General features: G+C 37.7%; 2 protein-coding genes across 9 annotated transcripts in view; one reads left to right on the forward strand and one right to left on the reverse strand.

Moving 5' to 3' along the window:
* LOC126278569 (probable E3 ubiquitin-protein ligase HERC4) overlaps positions 1 to 14,579 on the reverse strand; it is a 187,323-nt gene extending 172,744 nt beyond the window's left edge. The window contains exons 1-4 of one of the 7 annotated variants that reach the window (XM_049978801.1): positions 14,153 to 14,579; positions 13,539 to 13,704; positions 13,352 to 13,462; positions 3,863 to 3,985 (exon numbers count right to left, since the gene is read on the reverse strand). In XM_049978801.1, the coding sequence (XP_049834758.1) occupies positions 3,863 to 3,985; positions 13,352 to 13,462; positions 13,539 to 13,704; positions 14,153 to 14,161 (409 nt within the window). In that variant the 5' untranslated portion in view covers positions 14,162 to 14,579. Of the gene's footprint in view, positions 1 to 3,862; positions 3,986 to 13,351; positions 13,463 to 13,538; positions 13,727 to 13,804 lie in introns of all 7 variants that reach the window. The other 6 variants (XM_049978777.1, XM_049978827.1, XM_049978785.1 and 3 more) reach the window with 6 other exon arrangements.
* Positions 14,580 to 14,609: 30 nt separating this feature from the next.
* The window catches only part of LOC126278601 (oocyte zinc finger protein XlCOF7.1-like), a 57,648-nt gene continuing 48,220 nt past the window's right edge, over positions 14,610 to 24,037 (forward strand). The window contains exon 1 of one of the 2 annotated variants that reach the window (XM_049978840.1): positions 14,610 to 14,767. In XM_049978840.1, the coding sequence (XP_049834797.1) occupies positions 14,612 to 14,767 (156 nt within the window). In that variant the 5' untranslated portion in view covers positions 14,610 to 14,611. Of the gene's footprint in view, positions 15,539 to 24,037 lie in introns of both variants that reach the window. The other variant, XM_049978849.1, reaches the window with a different exon arrangement.

Here is a 24,037-nt window from a genome sequence, read left to right on the forward strand (position 1 = left end):
ATTTCATATGGATTCCACACACATGAGCAATATTCTAGAACTGGTCACAAGAGTGATTTCTAAGCTATCTTCTTTGTAGACTGACTGCACTTCCTTTATTTAATATCCTTACAAAGTCCTAAATCCACAAACTTGTACGAGTTGGCAGATTTCAACAGCTAATCATTTATATTATATTTATAGGATACCGCATTCTTCTGGTTTTGTGATGTGCAAAATTTTACATTTTTCTGAACATTTAGAGCAAGTTTCCAATCTTTGCACACTTTGAAATCTTATCAAGATCTGACTGAATATTTATGCCTCTGCTTTCTGACATTACTTCATTAAAAGAAACTGCATCATCTGCAAGAAGTCTGAGGTTATTAATAATAATGTCCGAAAGGACATTAATATACAACATGAACACCCCGTATGATCGGGCTTTTGACAATAAGCATAGGTGTGGTACTGAGTCAAGTCACAAAATACTCCATCTACCTTACTGCCTTGACAAAAAGCTTTCAGTATGGCATGTGAGAAAAGTAAGAGTTGAGTTTCATGTGATCAATGTTTCCGGAATCCCTGCTGGTTGGCATGGAGGAGGTCATTCTGTTCAAGATACCTCATTATGTTTGAGCTCAGAATATGTTCTGAGATTATGTAACAAAACAATGTCAAGGATACTGGATGGTAGTTTTGTGGATCACTTTTACCATCCTTCTTGTAGACAGGTGTGACTTGTGCTTTTTTTTCCCAATAACTGGCCATGGTTTTCAGTTCGAGGGCTCTACACTAGGTTATAGTTAAAAGAGTGGCTATCTCAACTGCAAATTCAGCATAGAATCTGATAGGGATTCTGTCTGGCTCTGGAGCTCTGTTCAATTTTAACAATTTCAGCTGTTTCTCGACACCACTGTGACACTGATACTTATTTCTCTTATCTTTTCAGTGGTACGGGGATTGAATTGGGTTAATTCTCCTTGGTTTTCCTTGGTAAAACAACATTTGAAAACAGAGTAAACCATTTCAGCTTTTGCTTTGTTATCCTCAATTTCAGTTCCTGTCTCGTTTGCTAATGACTGGACACTGACTTTGATGCCACTAAAGCATCTACATAAAACCAGAATTTCTTTGGGTTTTGTGAAAGATCATTTGACAGTATTCTGTTATGGTATTCACTGAAGGCATCACACATTGCTATCTTTACAGTTTCATCCAACATCTCTTGATCTATAGCCCAACACTTTGTTTCATACCTATTATGCAATAATCTCTGCTTCTTTAGAAGTTTGTTCACAATGACTGTATACAGTTGAGGTTCCTTCCATTATGAACTGTCCTACTTCGTACACATCTTTCCAGTGTATAGTCAATTTTTCTTTTAAATTGAGCCACAGTTCCTATCCTTGCCCCTGACCTGTGCTGAAAGTTAAACGTTCCTCACTGAGATATAACAAAACTGATTTTTTAATCTAGTCTACTGTACATATATCTGGTGTGTCTACAAAGTAATAACCCACTGCAACACACTTCTGGCAATATTCTTATAGCCTCTGGAAACTATCAGCAATGGCTTCCTGTGGAATCAATTGCAGAACAGCTGTCACACAATCTTTGATGGCATTCACATGTGTACAATGACCACCTTCAGCAGAGAGACAGGAAGAAGTCCGCAGGAGCCAGATCAGGGGCATATGGAGTGTGCTCACAAACAGTTACCATCGTCTGCGCCACAAATTGGTGCACATGGATTACGCAGTGCGCAGGGGAATTTTCATGGAGCAGCATCCATTTTCCACTGCTGTGCATCTCTGGCTGAACCTGCCGGATACGCTTTAGCAATCGGTTCAAAACGGACTGGTAAAATGCAGCATTAATGGTTTGACCTCCAAGAACAAATTCCTAGTGGACGGTACCGTTGTTTTCGAAGAAGCTGATCAGCAATGATTTCACCTTGGATTTTTGCAGACGGCTTTTTTTATTGGTCATGGTGAAGCAGTGAACACCGTGACATCAACTGCCGTTTTGATTCCGGATCAAGCTGGTGGCACCAAGTCTCCACTCACGTGACAGTGATGTTAAGAAGCAATGGATCATGGTCACACATAGAAATGAAATCACCAGTCTGTTTACACGGCCAGTTGCATGCACTGCATGCCGTGTATCGATTCTCCTCAAGTTTCTGAAGACCTATGTGCATGCACGCACACATGTGCCAAGTTCCATTCCGATATGACACCATTCACCAAACTTCTTAGAAACAGCACATATATCTTTCTGCTTGTTTTAGTTGTTTTTTGTACTCTGATAATCACTGATGCCACAACTACATCATGAACACTGATACCAGTTACAATGTGGACATCCTGAAAGAGGTCATGTCTGTCTGTTGCCACTAGATGCAATACATTTCTATCATGAGTGGAGTTCCTAACTATCTGTCTTAAGTAGTTTTCAGAGGAGGCATTTAGTAATGTTTCAGAGGAAGTCTTATCATGCCCATCATTAACAAAACTGTCATTTTCCCAATTGACTGTTGGATGATTAAAGTCTCCACTGATGATTACAGTATGATTGTAGAACTAATGTACAAGTGAACTGATGTATTCTCCTAAGTTTTCAGCTCCATCAGGAGAAGAATCTGGTAGGCAGTAAAAACATCCATTTATCATTTTATGCCCACACCTAATACCGAGTCTTGCCCAAACAATCTCAAAAGCAGCTTCAATTTCTATCTCAGTGGATTTGATTTTCTTGTCTACTGCAACAAATACACCACCTCAATTTCCCTTTTGTCTCCCCTTTTGATATACACTTAAATTTTCCCAAAAAAATTCACTGCTATCAATTTCAGGTTTCAGCCAGCTTCCTTTGCCTTCTATTATGTGAGCTTCACTGCTTTTCAAAAGGCTTCAAACTCTGGCGCTTCCTTGTGAATGCTTCGGTAGTCAACCAGTTTCATACTCTCACCTGTGGAAGGAAGTTCTTTCAATCTTACAAAGATGCTTCTGGGTTTCCTACAGCTATTGTTATCTGGATGGGATGCAAAATCCCCAACCCGGCTGGGAATTGAACCCGAGACCCCGTGATTCAGAGGTAGCAATGCTAGCCACTAGACCACGAGCTGTGGACAGGTACCTGAATAGCAGCCCTCAACTGTTCATATGGTTGACAAACTGCTACAGTGCATTTCCACCATGAGGCCATATCAGGAAGGTTTTGTCAATGTACCACCAGAAGAAAATGGGTGCAACCTTGCAGTTCTCCATTAAGAAGATCCCAAAGGTGGGGCATTGAGAATCCCATGTCTATGCCACCCGTCATCTCATAACATTCACTGTAGTATAGGAAGTACCCTGCCGTTAATGATCCAGATGGTGCTATTGCATCACATAAGCAGAATGACATGCCACCCCTGCAGTCAATGATTTTAACTTCTGACAGTGGAGGCAGCTATCAAAAGCTATAGTGTTTTATTTGAACAGACACAGCTTGTAATGATGATTTTATTGAAGAACACCACTGTGACTGACTCCAAGGACACACAGACACACTATCAAATTTGGGACGCCAAGAAACACATGGCACTAATAATACCAAAGACAAACATGAATTCATTTCCCACAATATCTAAAGTCAAAGCAATTCACTAGCGTACCAGTACTTGTCAAATGACAACCTCACAGATTCAGTTAATAGCATCTAATAACTCACTGAGATACCTAACACACAACTTCGCACACAAACATCCAATACAAGAGAGCGCCCCAAAATACTATAACTCTCAGCCCATGCTAATGGCAAATCTTTTTAATCCAGAATTGTAGTTCTTACACATGCTATCAACTGTAAACATATCAAAAAATATTTTCATACTTACCCAACTGTCCATGTGAATCCGAACCCCAAGCAAAAACTTGACCCCATTCATTGACAGCTAACGAGTGACTGATGCCGCAAGAGGCTTGGGTTATAATGTAGGCTTCAAGACCATCCACTTGTTCTGTGAAGAAAGAAGACTTCACATTGTCGTTTTAAAGCCAGACATCTTTTTACAAACTTAAACAAAACATATTGTATATAATTTCTTTGGGTTTACAATGAACATTATAAGGCAACACCACTTCCATACTTTACGACCTTGGTGGAAAATGTTACACAACTTATGGAGGAAGGGGAGGGGGGGGGGGGGGCAGGAGAAGCGGGTCATTGGAATCATCCAATTCCATCCATCTGCTTTGACCCGTGAGGTAATGGTGCTGTGATGACTGACATCACTATGGCGCAGTATTTTTGTGTTGGTTCATGTTTGTGGGTGCTGCATTGTATTTGATGGGACCATCTGGTGGTGAATGTTGAAGTGCTGAGTTTAATATGTGGTATTTGAGTTCATTTTAGTCTTGTTTATCACTCTGGTAACTTGGGTTTATTTGACTGTGGGTAGTCAGTCCTGTAATGTGGATTTGATAGTGTTTCCAGTGAGTTATTGTTGTTATTTTTTATTTGTTTCTGTGTTTTGTGTTTCTGTTTGGTGTGATTAGTTTGAAGGCTTTTGTTGATAAGTATGAAGTTCATTCAAATGAAACCTGGTCAGTGTGTCTACCTTTACCTTACACCTAAGGTGGCACCACGTAACTGCAGGTATGGTGGTACCATCTATCGGTGGAGAGACTGACACGTGTGCACCATTTAATGCTGCATAGCACCAGTGTGGCAAAGTTATCATGAGGAGGCATACAGCTTTCTGACGCATATTGTCAGATGTGATGAAACATGGTTTCACCATTTTGAAATGGAAAGCAAGCCTCAGAGCAACCAATGGAAACATGAAACTTCACCACCTCCAAAGAAATCAAAGGCAGTGCACAACAGTTCTGATATGGACATGATGTCCTCATTTTTTCACCAAAAGGGGACGCTGCTTGTTGAGTTCCTGGAATGAAAAAATCACCATCAACACCCAGAGTTATCAAGCCACTTTACAGAACCTTAGACGAGCTATCAAGGCGAAATTCCTATGCATGTTGTCCAATGCCGTTATCCTCCTGCATGATAATGCCCACCCACACACGGACAATGCGTTGAAGACGACATTGCAGCAGTTTCGACGGGAAATGCTGGAACATCCACCATACAGTCCCATCATTTCACTGTGCTATTTTCATGTATTTTGACTGCTGGAACAAGCTATTCACAGACATCGATTCACAACGGACAACGAAGTGTGTGACAGGGTTCAGACCTGGATCCAACAGCAGCCTACTAGCTTCTTCAAGGATGGAATCGACTGGCTAATGCCGCAATGAGATAAATGTGCCAACAGTTTTGGTGACTATTTTTGAGTATGTTTACTGTGTATAACTATATTTTTGAGTTAGTAAAACCATTACTGTTACTTTACTGTAGTGACCCGGTTTCATTTGCCAGTAGCAGATATGGAGAGCTACATTTGAGCTATAATGGTCATGAGAAATATCCATTTCCACTTTGCAAGTTTGTAAGTGTCAGTTTTTTGGTATCAAGAGGTTTGTCTGCAATATATTGGTCAAAGGAAATAGCCAATTACGTTTCCAAGAAATGTAGATATGGGTTGTATCGTGGGCTTCATTTGAGCGATATAGGCTGAGTGAAATGTATGAGTCCTGCTTGTTTTGTGGCTGCAGCAGTGTGTTGTAAGTTGAGAATTTTTTTTTTAATAATATTTGCTTTGGGACTATTCGATGTTTTGCACTGTTACCAATTTAGCGTGCCCCCACTGTAAACAATCTATTTCCTGCAGTTGTCCTGTTAGTTTTGTTTTACTGCTGGAGTGAGAAATTCCTGTGTCGTTTTTATTATTATTCACATTTGTTGGCACATGTACATGGAGACGACATCATAGCCATTTTGCGTACACATGGAGGTAGGCATTACTGCCATATTCATGACGTCATGGGTCAAAGCAGACAGGTGGAATCAGACACTTTCCTAAAGCCAAAGTACCTTTTTATGAAGCTAAGCAATTTCTGCAACAGCACACATTACCAAATGTCAACTTATCCTAAATAATGAAATTATTTAATTCAAACCACCTGTTCTTAAAAATCATATGACATCCCTCCTCAATAAATAATTTTTTACTAACTGTTCTCTACATATTTCATTTTTCGTAACATCTAAGCATCAGGCTATTGCTTAACACTACACTGCATTATTTCAAACACTAATATCATTGAATAATTATCACTTATGAACTACTTTTGCCAAAAAATCATAATATTTTCTGAATATTCCCTGAGCTTCACTGTCAAAAATAACATATATAGATGCTGCCACAGAGTCAGCTACAGCTACATAAAACATTTATCAGTAGAATATTTCCTCAATGGTTGAAATATACTGAAGTTAAGCTATTGTTTAAGAAGGGAGATATGGCATCAAATTTCCATCCAATTTCACTTTTGCCAGCATCTACATCTACATCTACATGACTACTCTGCAATTCACATTTAAGTGCTTGGCAGAGAGTTCATCGAACCACAATAATAATAATACTATCTCTCTACTATTCCACTCCCTAACAGCGCGCGGGAAAAACGAACACCTAAACCTTTCTGTTCGAGCTCTGATTTCTCTTATTTTATTTTGATGATCATTCCTACCTATGTAGGTTGGGCTCAACAAAATATTTTTACATTCGGAAGAGAAAGTTGGTGACTGAAATTTCGTAAAAAGATCTCGCCGCGACGAAAAACGCCTTTGCTGTAATGACATCCATCCCAATTCACGTATCATATCTGCCACACTCTCTCCCCTATTACGTGATAATACAAAACAAGCTGCCCTTTTTGCACCCTTTCGATGTCCTCCGTCAATCCCACCTGGTAAGGATCCCACACCACGCAGCAATATTCTAACAGAGGACGAACGAGTGTAGTGTAAGCTGTATCTTTAGTGGACTTGTTGCATCTTCTAAGTGTCCTGCCAATGAAACGCAACCTTTAGCTCGCCTTCCCAACAATATTATCTATGTGGTCTTTCCAACTGAAGTTGTTCGTAATTTTAACACCCAGGTACTTAGTTGAATTGACAGCCTCGAGAATTGTACTATTTATCGAGTAATCGAATTCCAACGAATTTCTTTTGGAACTCATGAGGATCACCTCACACTTTTCGTTATTTAGCATCAACTGCCACCTGCCACACCATACAGCAATCATTTCTAAATCAATTTGCAACTGATTTACTCAAAAATTTTAGAAAAGGTAATGTACAATTGACTTTATAACCATCTTATCACATACTGTCAAAGACGCAGTTCGGATTTCGAAAGGGTTCTGATACTAAGAAGGTTATCTCCACTTACAGTGAAAATGTACTTTAATTCATTAGACAAAAAATTGCAGGCACCTAGTATATGATCTGTCAAAGGCATTTGACTGTGTAAATCACAATATTCTTTTAAGTAAATTAGAATATTATGGTGTAACAGGAAATGCCCCCCCATGAACCATGGACCTTGCCGTTGGTGGGGAAGCTTGTGTGCCTCAACGATACAGATAGCCGTACCGTAGGTGCAACCACAATGGAGGGGTATCTGTTGAGAGGCCAGACAAATGTGTGGTTCCTGAAGAGGGGCGCCAGCCTTCTCGGTAGTTGCAGGGGCAACACTCTGGATGATTGACTGATCTGGCCCTGTAACACTAACCAAAACGGCCTTGCTGTTTTGGTACTGTGAACGGCTGAAAGCAAGGAGAAACTACGGCGATAATTTTTCCCGAGGGCATGCAGCTTTACTGTATGATTAAATGATGATGGCGTCCTCTTGGGTAAAATATTCCAGAGGTAAAATAGCCCCCATTCGGATCTCCGGACGGGGACTACTCAAGAGGACGTCGTTATCAGGAGAAAGAAAACTGGCATTCTACGGATCAGAGTGTGGAATGTCAGATCCCTTAATCGGGCAGGTACGTTAGAAAATTTAAAAAGGGAAATGTATAGGTTAAAGTTAGATATAGTGGGAATTAGTGAAGTTCGCTGGCAGGAGGAACAAGACTTCTGGTCAGGTGAATACAGGGTTATAAATACAAAATCAAATAGGGGTAATGCTGGAGTATGTTTAATAATTAATTAAAAAAAAAAAAAAAAAAAAAACAGGAGTGTGGGTAAGCTACTACAAACAGCATAGTGAACGCATTATTGTGGCCAAGATTGACACAAAGCCCACAAATACTACAATTGTACAGGTTTATATGCCAACTAGCTCTGCAGATGAAAAAAAAATTGATGAAAAGTATGATGAGATAAAAGAAATTATTCAGGTAGTGATGGGAGACGAAAATTTAATAGTCATGGGTGATTGGAATTCGACAGCAGGAAAAGGAAGAGAAGGAAACGTAGTAGGTGAATATGGATTGGGGCCAAGAAATGAAAGAGGAAGCCACCTGGTAGAATTTTGCACAGAGCATAACTTAATCATAGCTAACACTTGGTTCAAGAATCATGAAAGAAGATCGTATACATGGAAGAACCATGGAGATACTAGAAGGTTCCAGAGAGATTATATAATGGCAAGATAGAGATTTAGGAACCAGATTTTAAATTGTAAGACATTTACAGGTGCAGATGTGGACTCTGACCACAATCCATTGATTATGAATTGCAGATTAAAACTGAAGGAACTGCAAAAAGGTGGTAATTTAAGGAGGTGGGGCCTGGATAAATTGACTAAACGAGAGGTTGTACAGAGTTTCAGGGAGAGCATAAGGGAACAATTGACAAGAATAGGCGAAAGAAATACAGTAGAAGAAGAGTGGGTAGCATTGAGGAATGAAATAGTGAAGGCACCAGAGGATCAAGTAGGTAAAAAGACGAGGGCTAGTAGAAATCCTTGGGTAACAGCAGAGATACTGAATTTAATTGATGAAAGGAGAAAATACAAAAATGCAGTAACTGAAGCAGGCAAAAAGGAATACAAACGTCTGAAAAATGAGATAGACAGGAAGTGCAAAATGGCTAAGCAGGGATGGCTAGAGGACAAATGTAAGGATCTAGAGGATTATCTCATGAGGGGTAAGATAGATACTGCTTACAGGAAAATTAAAGAGACCTTTGGAGAAAAGAGGGTCACTTGCATGAATATCAAGAGCTCAGATGGAAATCCAGTTCTAAGCAAAGAAGGAAAAGCAGAAAGGTGGAAGGAGACAACATTATGGAAATGGATGATGATGAAGATGAAATGGGAGATATGATACTACGTGAGAAGTTTGACAGAGCACTGAAAGACCTAAGTCGAAACAAGGCCCCGGGAGTAGACAACATTCCATTAGAACTGCTGACAGCCTTGGAAGAGCCAGTCCTGACAAAACTCTACATTCTGGTGAGCAAGATGTATGAGACAGGCGAAATTCCCTCAGACTTCAAGAAGAATATAATAATTCCAATCCCAAAGAAAGCAGGTGTTGACAGATGTGAAAATTGCCAAACTATCAGTTTAATAAGTCACAGCTGCAAAATACTAACGCAAATTCTTTACAGACGAATGGAAAAACTGGTGGAAGCCGACCTCGGGGAAGATCAGTTTGGATTCCGTAGAAATGTTGGAACATGTGAGGCAATACTGACCCTATGACTTATCTTAGAAGAAAGATTAAGAAAAGGCAAACCTACGTTTCTAGCATTTGTAGACTTAGAGAAAGCTTTTGGCAATGTTGACTGGAATACTCTCTTTCAAATTATAAAGGTGGCAGGGGTAAAATACAGGGAGCGAAAAGCTATTTACAATTTGTACATAAACCAGAGGGAAGTTATACGAGTCGAGGGACATGAAAGGGAAGCAGCGGTTGGGAAGGGAGTGAGACAGTGTTGTAGCCTCTCCCCGATGCTATTCAATCTGTATATTGAGCAAGCAGTAAAGGAAACAAAGAAAAGTTCGGAGTAGGTATTAAAATCCATGGGGAAGAAATAATAACTTTGAGGTTTGCCGATGACATCGTAATTCTGTCAGAGACAGCAAAGGACTTGGAAGAGCAGTTGAATAGAATGGACAGTGTCTTGAAAGGAGGATATAAGATGAACACCAACAAAAGCAAAACGAGGATAATGAAATGTAGTCGAATTAAGTCGGGTGTTGCTGAGGGAATTAGATTATGAAATGAGACACTTAAAGTAGTAAAGGAGTTTTGCTATTTGGGGAGCAAAAGAACTGATGATGGTCAAAGTAGAGAGTATATAAAATGTAGACTTTAAAAGGCAAGGAAAGCTTTTCTGAAGAACAAAAATTTTTTAACATCAAGTATAGATTTAAGTGTCAGGAAGTCATTTCTGAAAGTATTTGTATGGAGTGTAGCCATGTATGGAAGTGAAACAAGGACGATAAATAGTTTGGACAAGAAGAGAATAGAAGCTTTCGAAATGTGGTGCTACAGAAGAATGCTGATGATTAGATGGGTAGATCACATAAATAATGAGGAGGTACTGAATAGGACTGGGGAGAAGAGAAATTTGTGGCACAACTTGACTAGAAGAAGGGATCAGTTGGTAGGACATGTTTTGAGGCATCAAGGGATCAACAATTTAGTATTGGAAGGCAGCATGGAGGGTAAAAATCATAGAGGGAGACCAAGAGATGAATACACTAAGCAGATTCAGAAGAATGTAGGCTGTAGTACATACTGGGAGATGATGAAGCTTGCACAGGATAGAGTAGCTTGGAGAGCTGCATCAAACCAGTCTCAGGACTGAAGACCACAACAACAACAAACAGGAAATGCTGCAAAATGGTTCAAACCTTTTACCTCTGGCAGGAAACAAAGGGCATTATTAGGAAGAGACACATATTGAGCTATCAGGCATCATCCAACTGGGAACTCATTACATGTGGGGTCCCACAAAGTTCGATCTTGTGTGTATCAATGACTTTTCATCAGTAACATTACCAGATGCCACATCTGTTTTGCTTGCCGATGATACAAACATTGCAATAAACAGCTAATCAAGTGTACTCTTAGAAAGATCGGCTAATAAAATATTTGTGGACGTTAATCACAATCACTGGTTCCTAGCCAATTCTTTGTCACTAAACTTTGAAAAAACTCACTAAATGCAGTTCAGAACTTGTAAGGGGTCTCCCACGAGTACATGCCTAACATATGATGACAAGCAGATAGAAGAAGTGGACAGTGTTAAATTCTTGGGATTACAGCTTGATAATAAATTCAACTGAGAGGAGCACACCACAGAACTGCTGAAGTGTCTTAACAAATCTCCATTTGCAATGCGAATTGTGTCAGACATAGGAGATATAAAAATGAAAAAGCTGGCGTACTATGCTTGCTTTCATTCCATGTCATCATATGGGATTATTTTTTGGGGTAATTCATCAAGCCAAGCTAAAGTTGTCCAGGCACAAAAATGTGCAATAAGAGTTATATGTAGTGTGAACTCAAGAACATCCTGCAGAAGCCTGTTTAGGGAACTAGGGATACTAACTACTGCTTCCCAATATATTTATTCGTTAATGAAATTTGTCATTAAAAGATATCACTTTTTCAAACCAACAGCTCAATTCTTTCATATAGCATTCATTAGAACAAAAAATGATGATCATTCCACTTGGAACGTGTGGAAGGTACATTAGCTTATTTGTTGCAGTTGTAAATATTTGTAGTGTATTATTGTTTTTCAGTCATGTTCTACATTCTGGAGGATCTCCTCAGTACGGATCAATTAAAATTAAAGTTAATCTAATCCAAAATGTATCATTGTTTTATGGTGTTACCACCTACATGAACAGAGATTCTGATCTTTTTTTTGGCAACAAGGTGATTACCCAACTGCTATGCAAAATTGAAATATGGTTGGCTATTTGAGAATTCAAAATTATTTGCACACATAGAATTAGCACAACTGGGAGCTGTCTATCTCATGTTTCACCTACGATTAAGCTTACATGATCACTCCATTTTGTATCATCACGAACTGTTATGGCCTAGAACATTTGTTCTAGTTGACCGATTCCAATTTTCACTCAGTTATACTGTACTCAGAGGCTACTGCAGTTTTAGATTAGATTAATACTTGTTCAATAGATCACGAATACGACACTTCGTAATGATGTGGAACGTGTCAGGTTAATAAAATATGTCTGTACAAGATATTGCATTACACAAAATATTGCATGACACTAATGTTTCAGCTAGTCCCCCCCCCCCTTAATTTATATCTAAAAATTCAGCCAGTGAGTAGAAGGAGTTATCATCTAGAAATTCTTTTAATTTATTTTTAAATGTTGGTTGACTATCTGTCAGGCTTTTGATGCTGTTTGGTAGGTGACCAAAGACTTTTGTGGCAGCATAATTTACCCCTTTCAGTGCCAAAGTCAGATTTAACCCTGCATAGTGAAGATCATCCTTTCTTCGGTGTTATAGCTATGCACACTGCTATTACTTTTGAACTGGGTAGGATTATTAACAACAAATTTCATAAGTGAATATATATACTGTGAGGATCCTTAAATAGATGTCTGCAGGATGACCGTCGGTGGGCTCCAGCAATTATTCTGATTACGTGTTTTTGAGCAATGAACACTTTTCTACTCAGCGATTAATTACCCCAGAATATGATGCCATACGAAAGCAGTGAATGAAAGTAGGCATAGTAAGCTAATTTACTGAGATTCTTGTCACCAAAATTTGCAATAACCCTAATAGCATATGTAGCTGAACTCAGACGTTTCAGCAGACCATCAATGTGTTGCTTCCAGTCTAACCTCTCATCAATGGACACACCTAAAAATTTTGAAAATTCTACCTTAGCTACAGACTTCTGTTCAAAGTCCATATTTATTACTGGAGTTGTGCCATTTACTGTACGGAACTGTATATACTGTGTTATATCAAAATTTAAAGAGAGTCCGTTTGCTGAGAACCACTTAATAATTTTGTGAAAGACATCATTTACAATTACATAACTTAGTTCTTGGTTTTTGGACGTTATTACTATACTTGTATCATCAGCAAAAAGAACTAACTTTGCATCTTCATCAAAGTGGAATGGTAAGTCATTAATATATATCAACAACAGTAAAGGACCTAAGACCGAACCCTGTGGGACCACATACTTGGTACCCCCCTAGTTTGAGGAATCAGCTGTTGTTTTAACATTACATGAATCACTTATTTCAACTTTCTGCATTCTTCCAGTTAAGTATGAATTAAACCATTTGTGCACTGCCCCCCCTCAAACTTTGTGAAGTGTACAATTTCACATTTTTTGATATCCAAAGCAAATTGTCAATATTTATACTGCTTTGAATTCTTATCAAGATCTGTTGAAGATTTGACTTCATAACAAGACAACAAAAATATTAGCTGTTGGTTTCAAAACTCACCAAGTCTTTTGCAAGGCTTGTTGTGGCCAAGTTGCCCATGGTCGTTGTTTCCACATGAATATAGTTGTCCATCTGATGTTAACAGTAAGGTGTGATTGTAACCGCAAGCAACTGAAATCAGTAATATAAATTTTATTGCAAATGTCAAGAGCAACTTATTTTTTTATTCAATATGTTCAAGACTAACCTTGTTTTACACAAGTAGCTTTCGAAAATCGCAGTTCTCTTGGTATCAGGATCTGCTCTTCCTCTAGTCCTCCTAATCCCAATTCACCGTGTGTTGTATTCCCCCAGCAAAACATATCTCCCACTAATTTGTCAGGGCAACTGTTACTTCTTGAAAGCGTAAAATTCTGCAAAAATTAAAATAATAAGCTATCACATAAAATTCCAACTACTGTTCTCCAAATTTAAACTGTTACATCAACATAAATTTGCACTTGTCCCACTCACTTGATCAGGTATGCACGAACGTCAGCTTTGCATGTTTGTTTATATGTGTAATTTATGCTATACAAATATTGATTCATATGTCATTACTTTCTTAAAATTGTTACTGTGGTACTCAATGTAATAATTACCAATGCATGTTCCTCCATATTTCTGTCAAAATTTCTAGTTACTGTAATAAATTAGTTAGTCTCATGTTTACACGGGAGATTTCTCTACTCTTCACTAACATTTTACAAGAATTGTGACAACTCTGTAACGATATCAGTGCTAAAATATCTTCTGTGCCAGAACTTTCCTTTTGTGTATACAAGCTGTACAACTTTTCATTTGTCAAATTTATCTGCGTACCCTATCCATTCTCAGGAAACGATCAGTCCAGAATCTATGACGTTCACATACATGCTTCTCATCATTACACGAAAACTTCCCCACACATGGCGGTCAGAGATTATGCTGACAGCCGTCGCCGCACTCAACGACAAACTTACGCATTTGTAGTCGGATAGTTTCCATTTTTAATGAGAACTGTAGTGTAAATAAACTGTAATTAGTATTGCACCCCTCTGACGTGACATAAGGTGTGAACTATTTGAAAACATTTTTACGTGTGTGCAATATAAACGATAAATTGTTGCATGAGCTACGAAATGAGTTGCGAGTAAGAAATGCAGTAGTGTTTTGGTGGAACTTCATCTATTCGGAGTTGTTATATACTTCGTGTTGAAAAAAACTGTGTGATTTCTTAACAAAGTAATCTGTATGCCATCTATTTATATGTGTTGTGCGTAGTTGTTGTGTAAAATATCCATGAAGACGTACAGTCGAAGAAAACCAATAAAATTGAAAGACCTAATTGGTATTTGCCGACTTTGTTTATCCACCGATGGTGACAGGCGTTGTATTTTTATGGACGAGGAAGATATTCCGCTGTCAGTGAAAATAATGACATGTGCGTCAGTGCAGGTTGGTCATATAAAATGGACTTAGGTTATTTTTCATACTTTTCAGCCACAGCATTCATTTGATGCTAGAATATTATATACACACTGTAGTACAATAACTGCCTGTTATAACTATTAGTATGTATAGTATTTCTTCAAGACAAAGAAATAATTAAAGGTGAAAACCAACGAAAAGTGAAAACGTATAATTGGAACGTAGCAGACTTGTGAAATGAAGTAACAGGATTCGATTAGTAATATACCAACTTAATTAGTTTCGGAGTGGTGTGTGGTCATGTCTGTTAAATTCGTCCATTCCTGAGAGCTAGCCTGCAAGTTTCAGAGAATGTTTCTGTGAATGTGGAAAAAGTTTTTAATATGAGTTGCATTTTTATGAAGCAGTGAAAGTTAAGTGCCCTTTTTGGAGGTGTAGTACCGATTTACCTAGTGAAGATAACCCATATTCCTCTAAAACCATGTTCTTGGTTATGTGAGCAGATATTTTTATTTTATTTATCCGTCAGAAATTAGGCCTATATAGGCTATAAAACATTTTAACAAGTGGGGTATGATTAAGTGACGACAGGACATGAAGTCGTCCGTAACCTAATCTAGGAACCCTCCCAGCATTCACCATAGCAACTCGGAGCAAAACATGGGAAAACTGAATCAAGATGGCCTGACAGGGACCTAAAACTCCAGTCCTGAATGCAACCCTAGTACATTTAGATTGGTGTAGACACTTTGTGTGGTATGCAAATGGAAGGGAAATCACAAGTTCAAAGCCTACATTGTAAGTACAACATGCACAGAAAGTAAATCACTGAACGAGAGATTTTGAAAATAAAAACACTAGTGAAAAGGGAAAACACATTACATAATACTGCTGAAAATGACATGTACAACGAGTAGGTACATCATGAAACTCAGATGTAAAACACCCCAGAGAAAATAAAAACTACTACATTATGTAGCACTGCTGAAAAGTATACCACACAAAAATGTGCTTACACCATATCTATCACAAGTATGCTAGCACCAGATCCCTTCTCAGTGTATTACACTGCATCTGATACAGAGGAAATAGAAAACAACAGCAGAAACATTTCTTGCAAAGACAAATGGAGTGTAATCATTTTATGAATATTGCAGTTCTTCTAATTTCTGTGCTTCCTTAGGAAACTGGAGAGGAATTTTGCCTTATGTAAGACAGTTGTGTAATTTTCTCATCTTGACATGTTGCAGCACTTTCGTACTATGTTTAATGGGTCTGTTTATTTTCTATCTACATAATTGTAACATTTATTTATTTATTTTAATATTTATAGCTGTAAAAAGGTACTGTACTGTACTGTACAGTAAAGTACAGTGCTCTATGAAAACCAATGTAAAATATTTGACAATAATCACTCATTTTACAAATGTAAATATTTTATACCTTAGCTTCCTTGTGACGATTTTGCAGAAGGAAAGTAAGCAAACCAATCCACTGTTTGCAACACAAGAAGTGCTGAGATATGTTTGGGTGAAAATAAAATTACAAATGTTTATTGCAAAAAGTGGAATTCCTCTCTTAACACAGCATGTATGCTACATCATTTAACAGACTCAAAAAGACTCAACAATAAATGAGGACCTAGTAATCCTGTGAACTAACCTATTCTTTTACATCATTGAAACACTTCTCCACAAGAAGTGTTTTTAATTCTGCACTGAAAGCTGTTGCCAGCACCAACCTCTTTGTGTAAGTGGGCAATGCATTATAAACAGTGAAACCAAAGTGTTCCACATTTATTTATTTATATATTTTGATCCAACATCAACTGATTACAAATTTTTTTTACAGTCTTCTGGATACGTCAGAGCCTTCCTTACTAAAGTTACATATTATTGCTTGGCATTATTATCTGCACAACTTTTTCTAAATGTCATTGAGGGAATACTGTTACATATATTGATTATACATAAAAACAATTTGCTGTTGCAATACAATACATAGATCAAGGAATTTACAGTTTGAGACACAGTCATCAGATTGGAGATTCAAATATTTACAGTGTGTGACACAGTCTTAAGATCTGAGATGCATTTATTTTTAGATAGATGGTCTTCCATCATACTGGTGTACTAAATCTAGAAACTCATCCATTGAATACACAGGATTGTTTATAGTAGAAAGAAACTTCCACATGGGAAAAATATATTAAAAACAAAGATTCCAAGGCTTACCAAGCGGGAAATCGCCGGTAGATAGGCACAATAAATAAAACACACACACACACAGAATTTCAAGCTTTCGCAACCGACGGTTGCTTCTTCAGGAAAGAGGGAAGGAGAGGGAAAGACGAAAGGATGTGGGTTTTAAGGGAGAGGGTAAGGAGTCATTCCAACCCCGGGAGCGGAAATACTTACCTTAGGGGGAAAATAGGACAGGTATACGCTAGCGCGCGCGCGCCCCCCCCCCCCCCCCCCCCACACACACACACGCACACACACACACACACACACGCACATACACAGACACACAAGCAGACATTTGTAAAGGCAAAGAGTTCGGGCAATTTGGAGATAGGATGAAAGCAACTCAGTAGTTAGTGAGGGCTTTTCTCATAAAGTGTTGTTCTGTGAGAGATGTTGTGGGATCTCTCTCTACTTCTAGTGTTGTGAGAGTATATTTCTTTATGAAGCTTTTTTTTTTTTTTTTTTTTTTTTTTTTTTTTTTTCCCCTGCCATAATGATTATCTTAAGTACTTACAGGTTATGAACAGTTAGTACTTTAAATTATTTAAACAAATTTCTGCAGGACTCACTGGCACGTTTCTTTCTCATAATTCGAAGTGCCTTCTTTTGTAGGATAAGTACACTTTTCATAATACTTTTACTGTTGGATCCCCATACCTCTATTCTATAGACTAGCTTAGATGAGATTAAAATAGTGTAAAATATATTTGTCTCAGAGTCGTAATCTTACAATTAAGTGTCAGTTTTCTTAGGGCATATATGATAGTAGATAGCTTTTTACCAATATCGTTTATGTTATCAGACCAGTTTAACTCTGCATCAAGTGTCAGGCCAAGAAATTTGGCCTTTTTTAATGTATTCACCACCAATTAAAATTTGGTTTTCATTAGTTTCTTGCCTCCCAAGATCAAATTCAATATAGACAGATTTATTTATGTTTAATTTTGGTTTGTTTTCATTAAAATACTACACCGTGGTTTAGTGGTTATGATACTAAACTGTTGCTTGGAGGGTCCTGATTTCAAAACTCACCTGGGCTGTATAATTTTAATTTCTATATTTGGTTCAAGTAAATTCTAGTAGTGTTCACAAATGTCGAGCATCATTGTACTGGAAGGTTCTGTAGCTGTGTATATACTCTATGTGTTCTGGCCAGAGACAGTTCGCTCTGCGCTCTTGTATGTGCAAATGCTGAATAAACCTTCATTAAGTGAAGTTAGTGTTCGTCCTTCATCTAATTACACCGTATTCTATGTGACAATATGGACATCTTAATTGAAGAACTTAAGATTAAGCTTCAGACTTCAAGTAGTTGTAGTAAAGTTCAAATTTTGACCCTAGCCCCAAATAGCTATACTATTGAAAATTGCTCTTTCAACTACAATGGTGAAGAAGGCTAGGAAACTGAAGATGGACGGTGGAATTTTGGCAACACCTGCAAACCGAAAAACGAAAAAGCTCAATGTTGAAGTAAAACAAAATGCCCTCGCTCTTTTTTTAAGATGATGATTTTTCTCATTTATGCCCGGGCAGAAAGAATTGTGTTGCAGTAAGAATAAATGAGAGAAAGAATCACAACATGGTTTCAGAAAGAGTAAATCTACAGAATCATCAATTGTCAGTGTAACAGAATACATTGTACAGTCCTTAGATGAGAAAAAGGTTGCCTCTGCAATGTTTCTGGATCTTTCAAAGGCATTTGACACCACTGACCATGAAGTGCTGATACAAAATTAAGCAGCTATGGCATTCGGGGGCAACCAGGTGAATGGATAAAATCATACTTGTGCAACCACAAGCAGTGTGTATCATTAGGAAACTCATACCAATCAGAAATCAAACCCATCAAATATGGAGTGCCACAGGGTTTGTTAATGGGACCATTGTTATTTAATGTGTTTGTTAATTATATAGGTGTTGAGGAGGAAGAAAAGAAAATATTGTACGCTGATGACATGACAATACTAAATAGTGACCAAAATATGGAACAGCTTGAGAGAAGAGCATACATATCTTCAAATTTCACAGCTCTATGGCTGTTGGAAAATGAACTGGTTATAGATCTAAAAAAGACTATGTATGCAGTGTTTAAAAACAAGGAAAAGGCTGTAGGCATGGACTTAGAGGTTGATGGAACAAGGCTGGAAGAAGTAGAACCTGCTAGATTCTTAGGTATTCTTGTGGATAATGAACTGAAATGGAAAAAACATATTAATAATGTCTGTAAGAAACTGAGCTCTGTCATATTCTTAATGATGCAGCTATCACAGTATTCAGACAAGAAACTTCTGTGTACAGTGTATCATGGACTTTTCGTACCATACTTACAGTATGGAGTAACTGTGTTGGGAAACACTCAAACAAACAAGAGACAAAACGAGTGTTCACATTACAAAAAAAAGCAATTAGGACCATTTTAAGAAGAAAGACCTCTGAAACATGCAGAAACTGTTTCAAGAATTTAGGTATCTTAACTTTTTCATCGTTGTATATATACAAAACAATAATGTACATAACAAAAGGTAGTGAGGACTGGATTACAAATGCTAGTGTACACACCCACAATACATGAAGGAAGAATGAAGTACGGAGCATACCCCACTCACTGGCAATGATAGAAAAAGGACCCCAGTACTCTGGTATCAGACTAATAAGAAGTCTGCCCAATAACCTGCAAGATAGTGTACTTCACAATGACTTTCCAAAGAAATTTAAAGACTATCTCATTGAAAAAGAGTTTTACAGTATTGCAGAATACTTATGCCATTAAATCTGTATATATTGTTATTCATTATCAGTGATGTAAAAATGTAAGCTAAAGGTGTAGAAAAATAAGTGATAAAGAATGTTAATACTTTCACATGTCCTATATTACACGTACATTTACTGTACACAATGTAATCTTACAGGATCAAATAAAATTCAATTCAATTCAACAAACAGAAACGCCTGTTCCTTTGTAACCTGAAATAAATGTTCATTGCTTATTGTAAGCAATATGAAAATCAACTAAGCTCAAAATTTTGTGTGCTCAGACTGAAATGGTGTACTACAGTTGGCACTTCTGGGTCACATTCAATACATGTACATGCAATTTGTCGAAATGTCAAATTAATGTTGGCTTCAGTAACATCCATCCAAGGATGACTACAAAGATTTGATGGAAACGAATGACTGTCTGTGTCATGATACCTTTCAAATAAAGTTAATAACATATTTAACCCTTTCAGACCTGGAGGTCACAATTGTGTACATAAAGTTTGTTCACTAATGTTTTGCTGACAATAAATCTCAGGTGCATCCAAACTCACTGTGCACATTTGTGTTTGTTTCTTTTAGCCATGCTCCAGCAGCTGCTGCTCTCTTGTGAGCAGTCTGTGAACCACATAGTAAAATATACTCTTTGGTGTTGTCTCTCGGTGGGCAGCCATTACTCATTGACTTTATTGCTATAATAGTTACGTTGTGGGTTTTGTTAATGAATGTTTTGTGTGGTTTCCTTCTTTTGGAAACGTTAGACTTTCTTTCAGTGGAATTTTCAACAATTTCATTCAGTTCATATTTGTGTTATGTATCAAGTAAGTTTAATGTACACATTTTTGTACAACAGGTCCTTAATGGTGTATATTAGGAAACATAACCTACAATGTGCCTCAGCTGTATTTGCATGGCTATGGTAGTTATGTGTGGTAGTTTTTTCAGTAATTTCAGTACCAGCAGCAAGGAGGAGAATAACTTGACCTTTTGAAGATTCTGTCTTATATTCTCCAATACAATACTTCAAAAGATATATACCAATTCGTTTGTTCACTAGCATGGCATCACATACTAATATTTATGCATTACAACAAGGGAAATCCTCAGTCAAGCAGACAACTCTTCAAGAACTAGAGGTGCTATTGGGTTTGCATATATTGACTGGCACTTTGAAATTTCGCATATTACGAATGTATTGGGATACAAGCCTGAAGGTAAATGTGTGTTTGGAAAACATGTAACGAGACAGATTTTTTGAATTACTAACAAATTTACACAGCCAATCCAAAATGCTGCAGTGAACTTCCTATAGAAGAGAATGTTTGTGTGGCTGAAGGAATTATTCTTTTCTCTGGAAAGTTTTCTGCAAAGCAGTATGTCAAAGGAAACCAAGTCCATGGGGAATCAAAGTCTTTATGTTGTGTGGAAGTTCTGAAATCTCAAGGCATAAATGCAGCAGGCACTTTCTGTCAAAACAGATTTGGAAAGAACTTGCCTTTTTCAGATGATAAAACAAACCAGATGTCACTGTGAAAAATCACTAGTGCTGATGACATTACCCTGTGTAAGTGGTTAGACAATAGGCCAGTTGTATTTTGATCGAACTTCGTTGATAAAGGCTCAGTGGAAGAAGTTGAGTGTTGGGACAAAAAGCACCATAAATATGTGGAAGTAGAAAGACCTGAAATAGATAGAAGATATAATCATGCAATGGGTGGTGTGGATCTATTTGATCAATTGATAAGCTACTACAGAGTTTTCATCAGATCTCGAGAATGGCCTTTGCGTATGATTTTTCATGCTGTTGATTTTGGCATCATGCAAAGTTGGTTGGAATACAGATGAGATGCAGACAACATGTCTATGCCAAAGAAGAAGCAAATGGACCTTCTTTGCTTTCGTATCAGGGTAGCAGATGGATTGATATTGTGCCAGAAGAAAGTGACTGAAAAGAATAGGGGGTGTCCATCTGATGAAAGTCTGGCTTCAGACATGAGAGTCATACCAAGAAAAAGAGGAGAATTACGACCAGCTACAGAGATACAGTTTGATTCCATTGACCATTTGCCTTTGCATGATGAAGGAACTCCAAGTCGGTGCAATTTTCCAAAATTTACAGGGCGTTCTAGAACTCAGCACAGAAAATATAAAGTACATTTGTGTCTCAAAAAGGACAGATATTGAATTTTGCAGTTTCATACTAAACCTTAAAATCAGTGTGTTGACCATTGTTGTTTAAATAAGAACTGTAATTTGGAATTATTTTTATTATTTCTTCTATTTTAAAGTGAAATAAAGAGTGGCATACTTGATCCAGACTGTTAACTTCCTTAATGTATGACATGTAGCTCGAGACCTGATGGACACAATTGTGTACATTAAATATCTAGAAGACTAGAGATCATATGAAATTTTTTCTTAGAAAAATGTTGTCAGGAGACTCACCTGAATGTAAAAATCATCTTAGACATTTTTTTTAGTGAATAAAAAATCAGGTCTGAAAGGGTTAAAGGCAAAGATTGAAAACATTAAGAACATTTATTACTTTAGTGCTGGTTCAGTTGTTCAATAGAAGAATTTCATCCATTTATGTTTGCACATAAAGAATTTTGGCATCACTGCTGAATGGAATTTCTTTTTGAACAAGCCATGGTAAATCACCTTGTGATGGCGTTGCAAACAGCAAAAAAACTAGCAGCCTGTGCTGACTCCATATGATTTGTTCAAATTCTGTGGTGATAGATGAAGAAATTCCAGCACTCTCAGTTTCAAGTTTATAACCATGACAGTATGTTGCATATAAGTATGTCAATTTTTGATGGTTTGGAAATATGTGAAGTTTCTCGTGAACAACAAGATGTCCTCATCAGCTTTATCCATCCATATGGTTCTGCTCATTCCTTCCACTCGACAACTGTTAAAGACACCTGCTGGGTTCCTGAGAAACATGCTTTCATGACTTAAGAAGCAGCATCATCATCATCAGGAATACAACACAGTTATCAACAATCTGTCCGTGACAGAATTGTTGAACTGTTTAACCAAAAATGGAACTGCCTAGTATTTTTTGTGCTGCAAATTTGCCGTGTTGTATATTATACGTGTTTTTATGACATGTTAAATTAGTGTTTGAAACTGATTTATATACTCGAATAAAAAAATTGAGAGACTTAATGAGCAAAATGTTCCAGTTTTCAATCCCCTTGAAGTGCTAAAATAATAACTTTTGAAACGTATTGATACTAATCAAAATGCAAGATCCAGAAATTAAACAATATAACTTTGAAAGCTTAAAGTGTGCTCTCTCTCCAGCTGTGGCAAGAAAAAAGGGACTGGATTTATGAGTGACAGAGTGTTTTGCTGTTTCTCTTTTTGTGGGGAGTGGTGTTGATTGAGTAAATATTTTGTACTTGGTGCATAGCTTTGCAGTTGTTACACTTGCCTCAATCAATTCTTGAGTATTTCCAGGAGGTGCAAGTGAGTATTCAGAATACTAGATCACATTGATTTCCATTTTCTCATTTTGAGATTTGTATGTAACAGAGTTTACTTTGTGAATCTGTTGCAGGCACAATGCTGTATGTGTCCCGATTCATGGCAGTGACGGCACTCTGCTTGGTGGAAGGAGCAAAGTTTGCAGTTACATGTAGTTTTTTTTTTTTTTTTTTTCTCTCCATCAGTCTACTAACTGGTTTGATGCGGCCCGCCACGAATTCCTTTCCTGTGCTAACCTCTTCATCTCAGAGTAGCACTTGCAACCTACATCCTCAATTATTTGCTTGACATATTCCAATCTCTGTCTTCCTCTACAGTTTTTGCCCTCTACAGCTCCCTCTAGTACCATGGAAGTCATTCCCTCATGTCTTAGCAGATGTCCTATCATCCTGTCCCTTCTCCTTATCAGTGTTTTCCACATATTCCTTTCCTCTCCGATTCTGTGTAGAACCTCCTCATTCCTTATCTTTTCAGTCCACCTAATTTTCAACATTCGTCTATAGCACCACATCTCAAATGCTTCGATTCTCTTCTGTTCCGGTTTTCCCACAGTCCATGTTTCACTACCATACAATGCTGTACTCCAGACGTACATCCTCAGAAATTTCTTCCTCAAATTAAGGCCGGTATTTGATATTAGTAGACTTCTCTTGGCCAGAAATGCCTTTTTTGCCATTGCAAGTCTGCTTTTGATGTCCTCCTTGCTCCGTCCGTCATTGGTTATTTTACTGCCTAGGTAGCAGAATTCCTTAACTTCATTGACTTCGTGACCATCAATCCTGATGTTAAGCTTCTCGCT

This window comes from Schistocerca gregaria, chromosome 1, assembly GCF_023897955.1.
Source record: "Schistocerca gregaria isolate iqSchGreg1 chromosome 1, iqSchGreg1.2, whole genome shotgun sequence".
Classification (NCBI taxonomy): domain Eukaryota; kingdom Metazoa; phylum Arthropoda; class Insecta; order Orthoptera; family Acrididae; genus Schistocerca; species Schistocerca gregaria.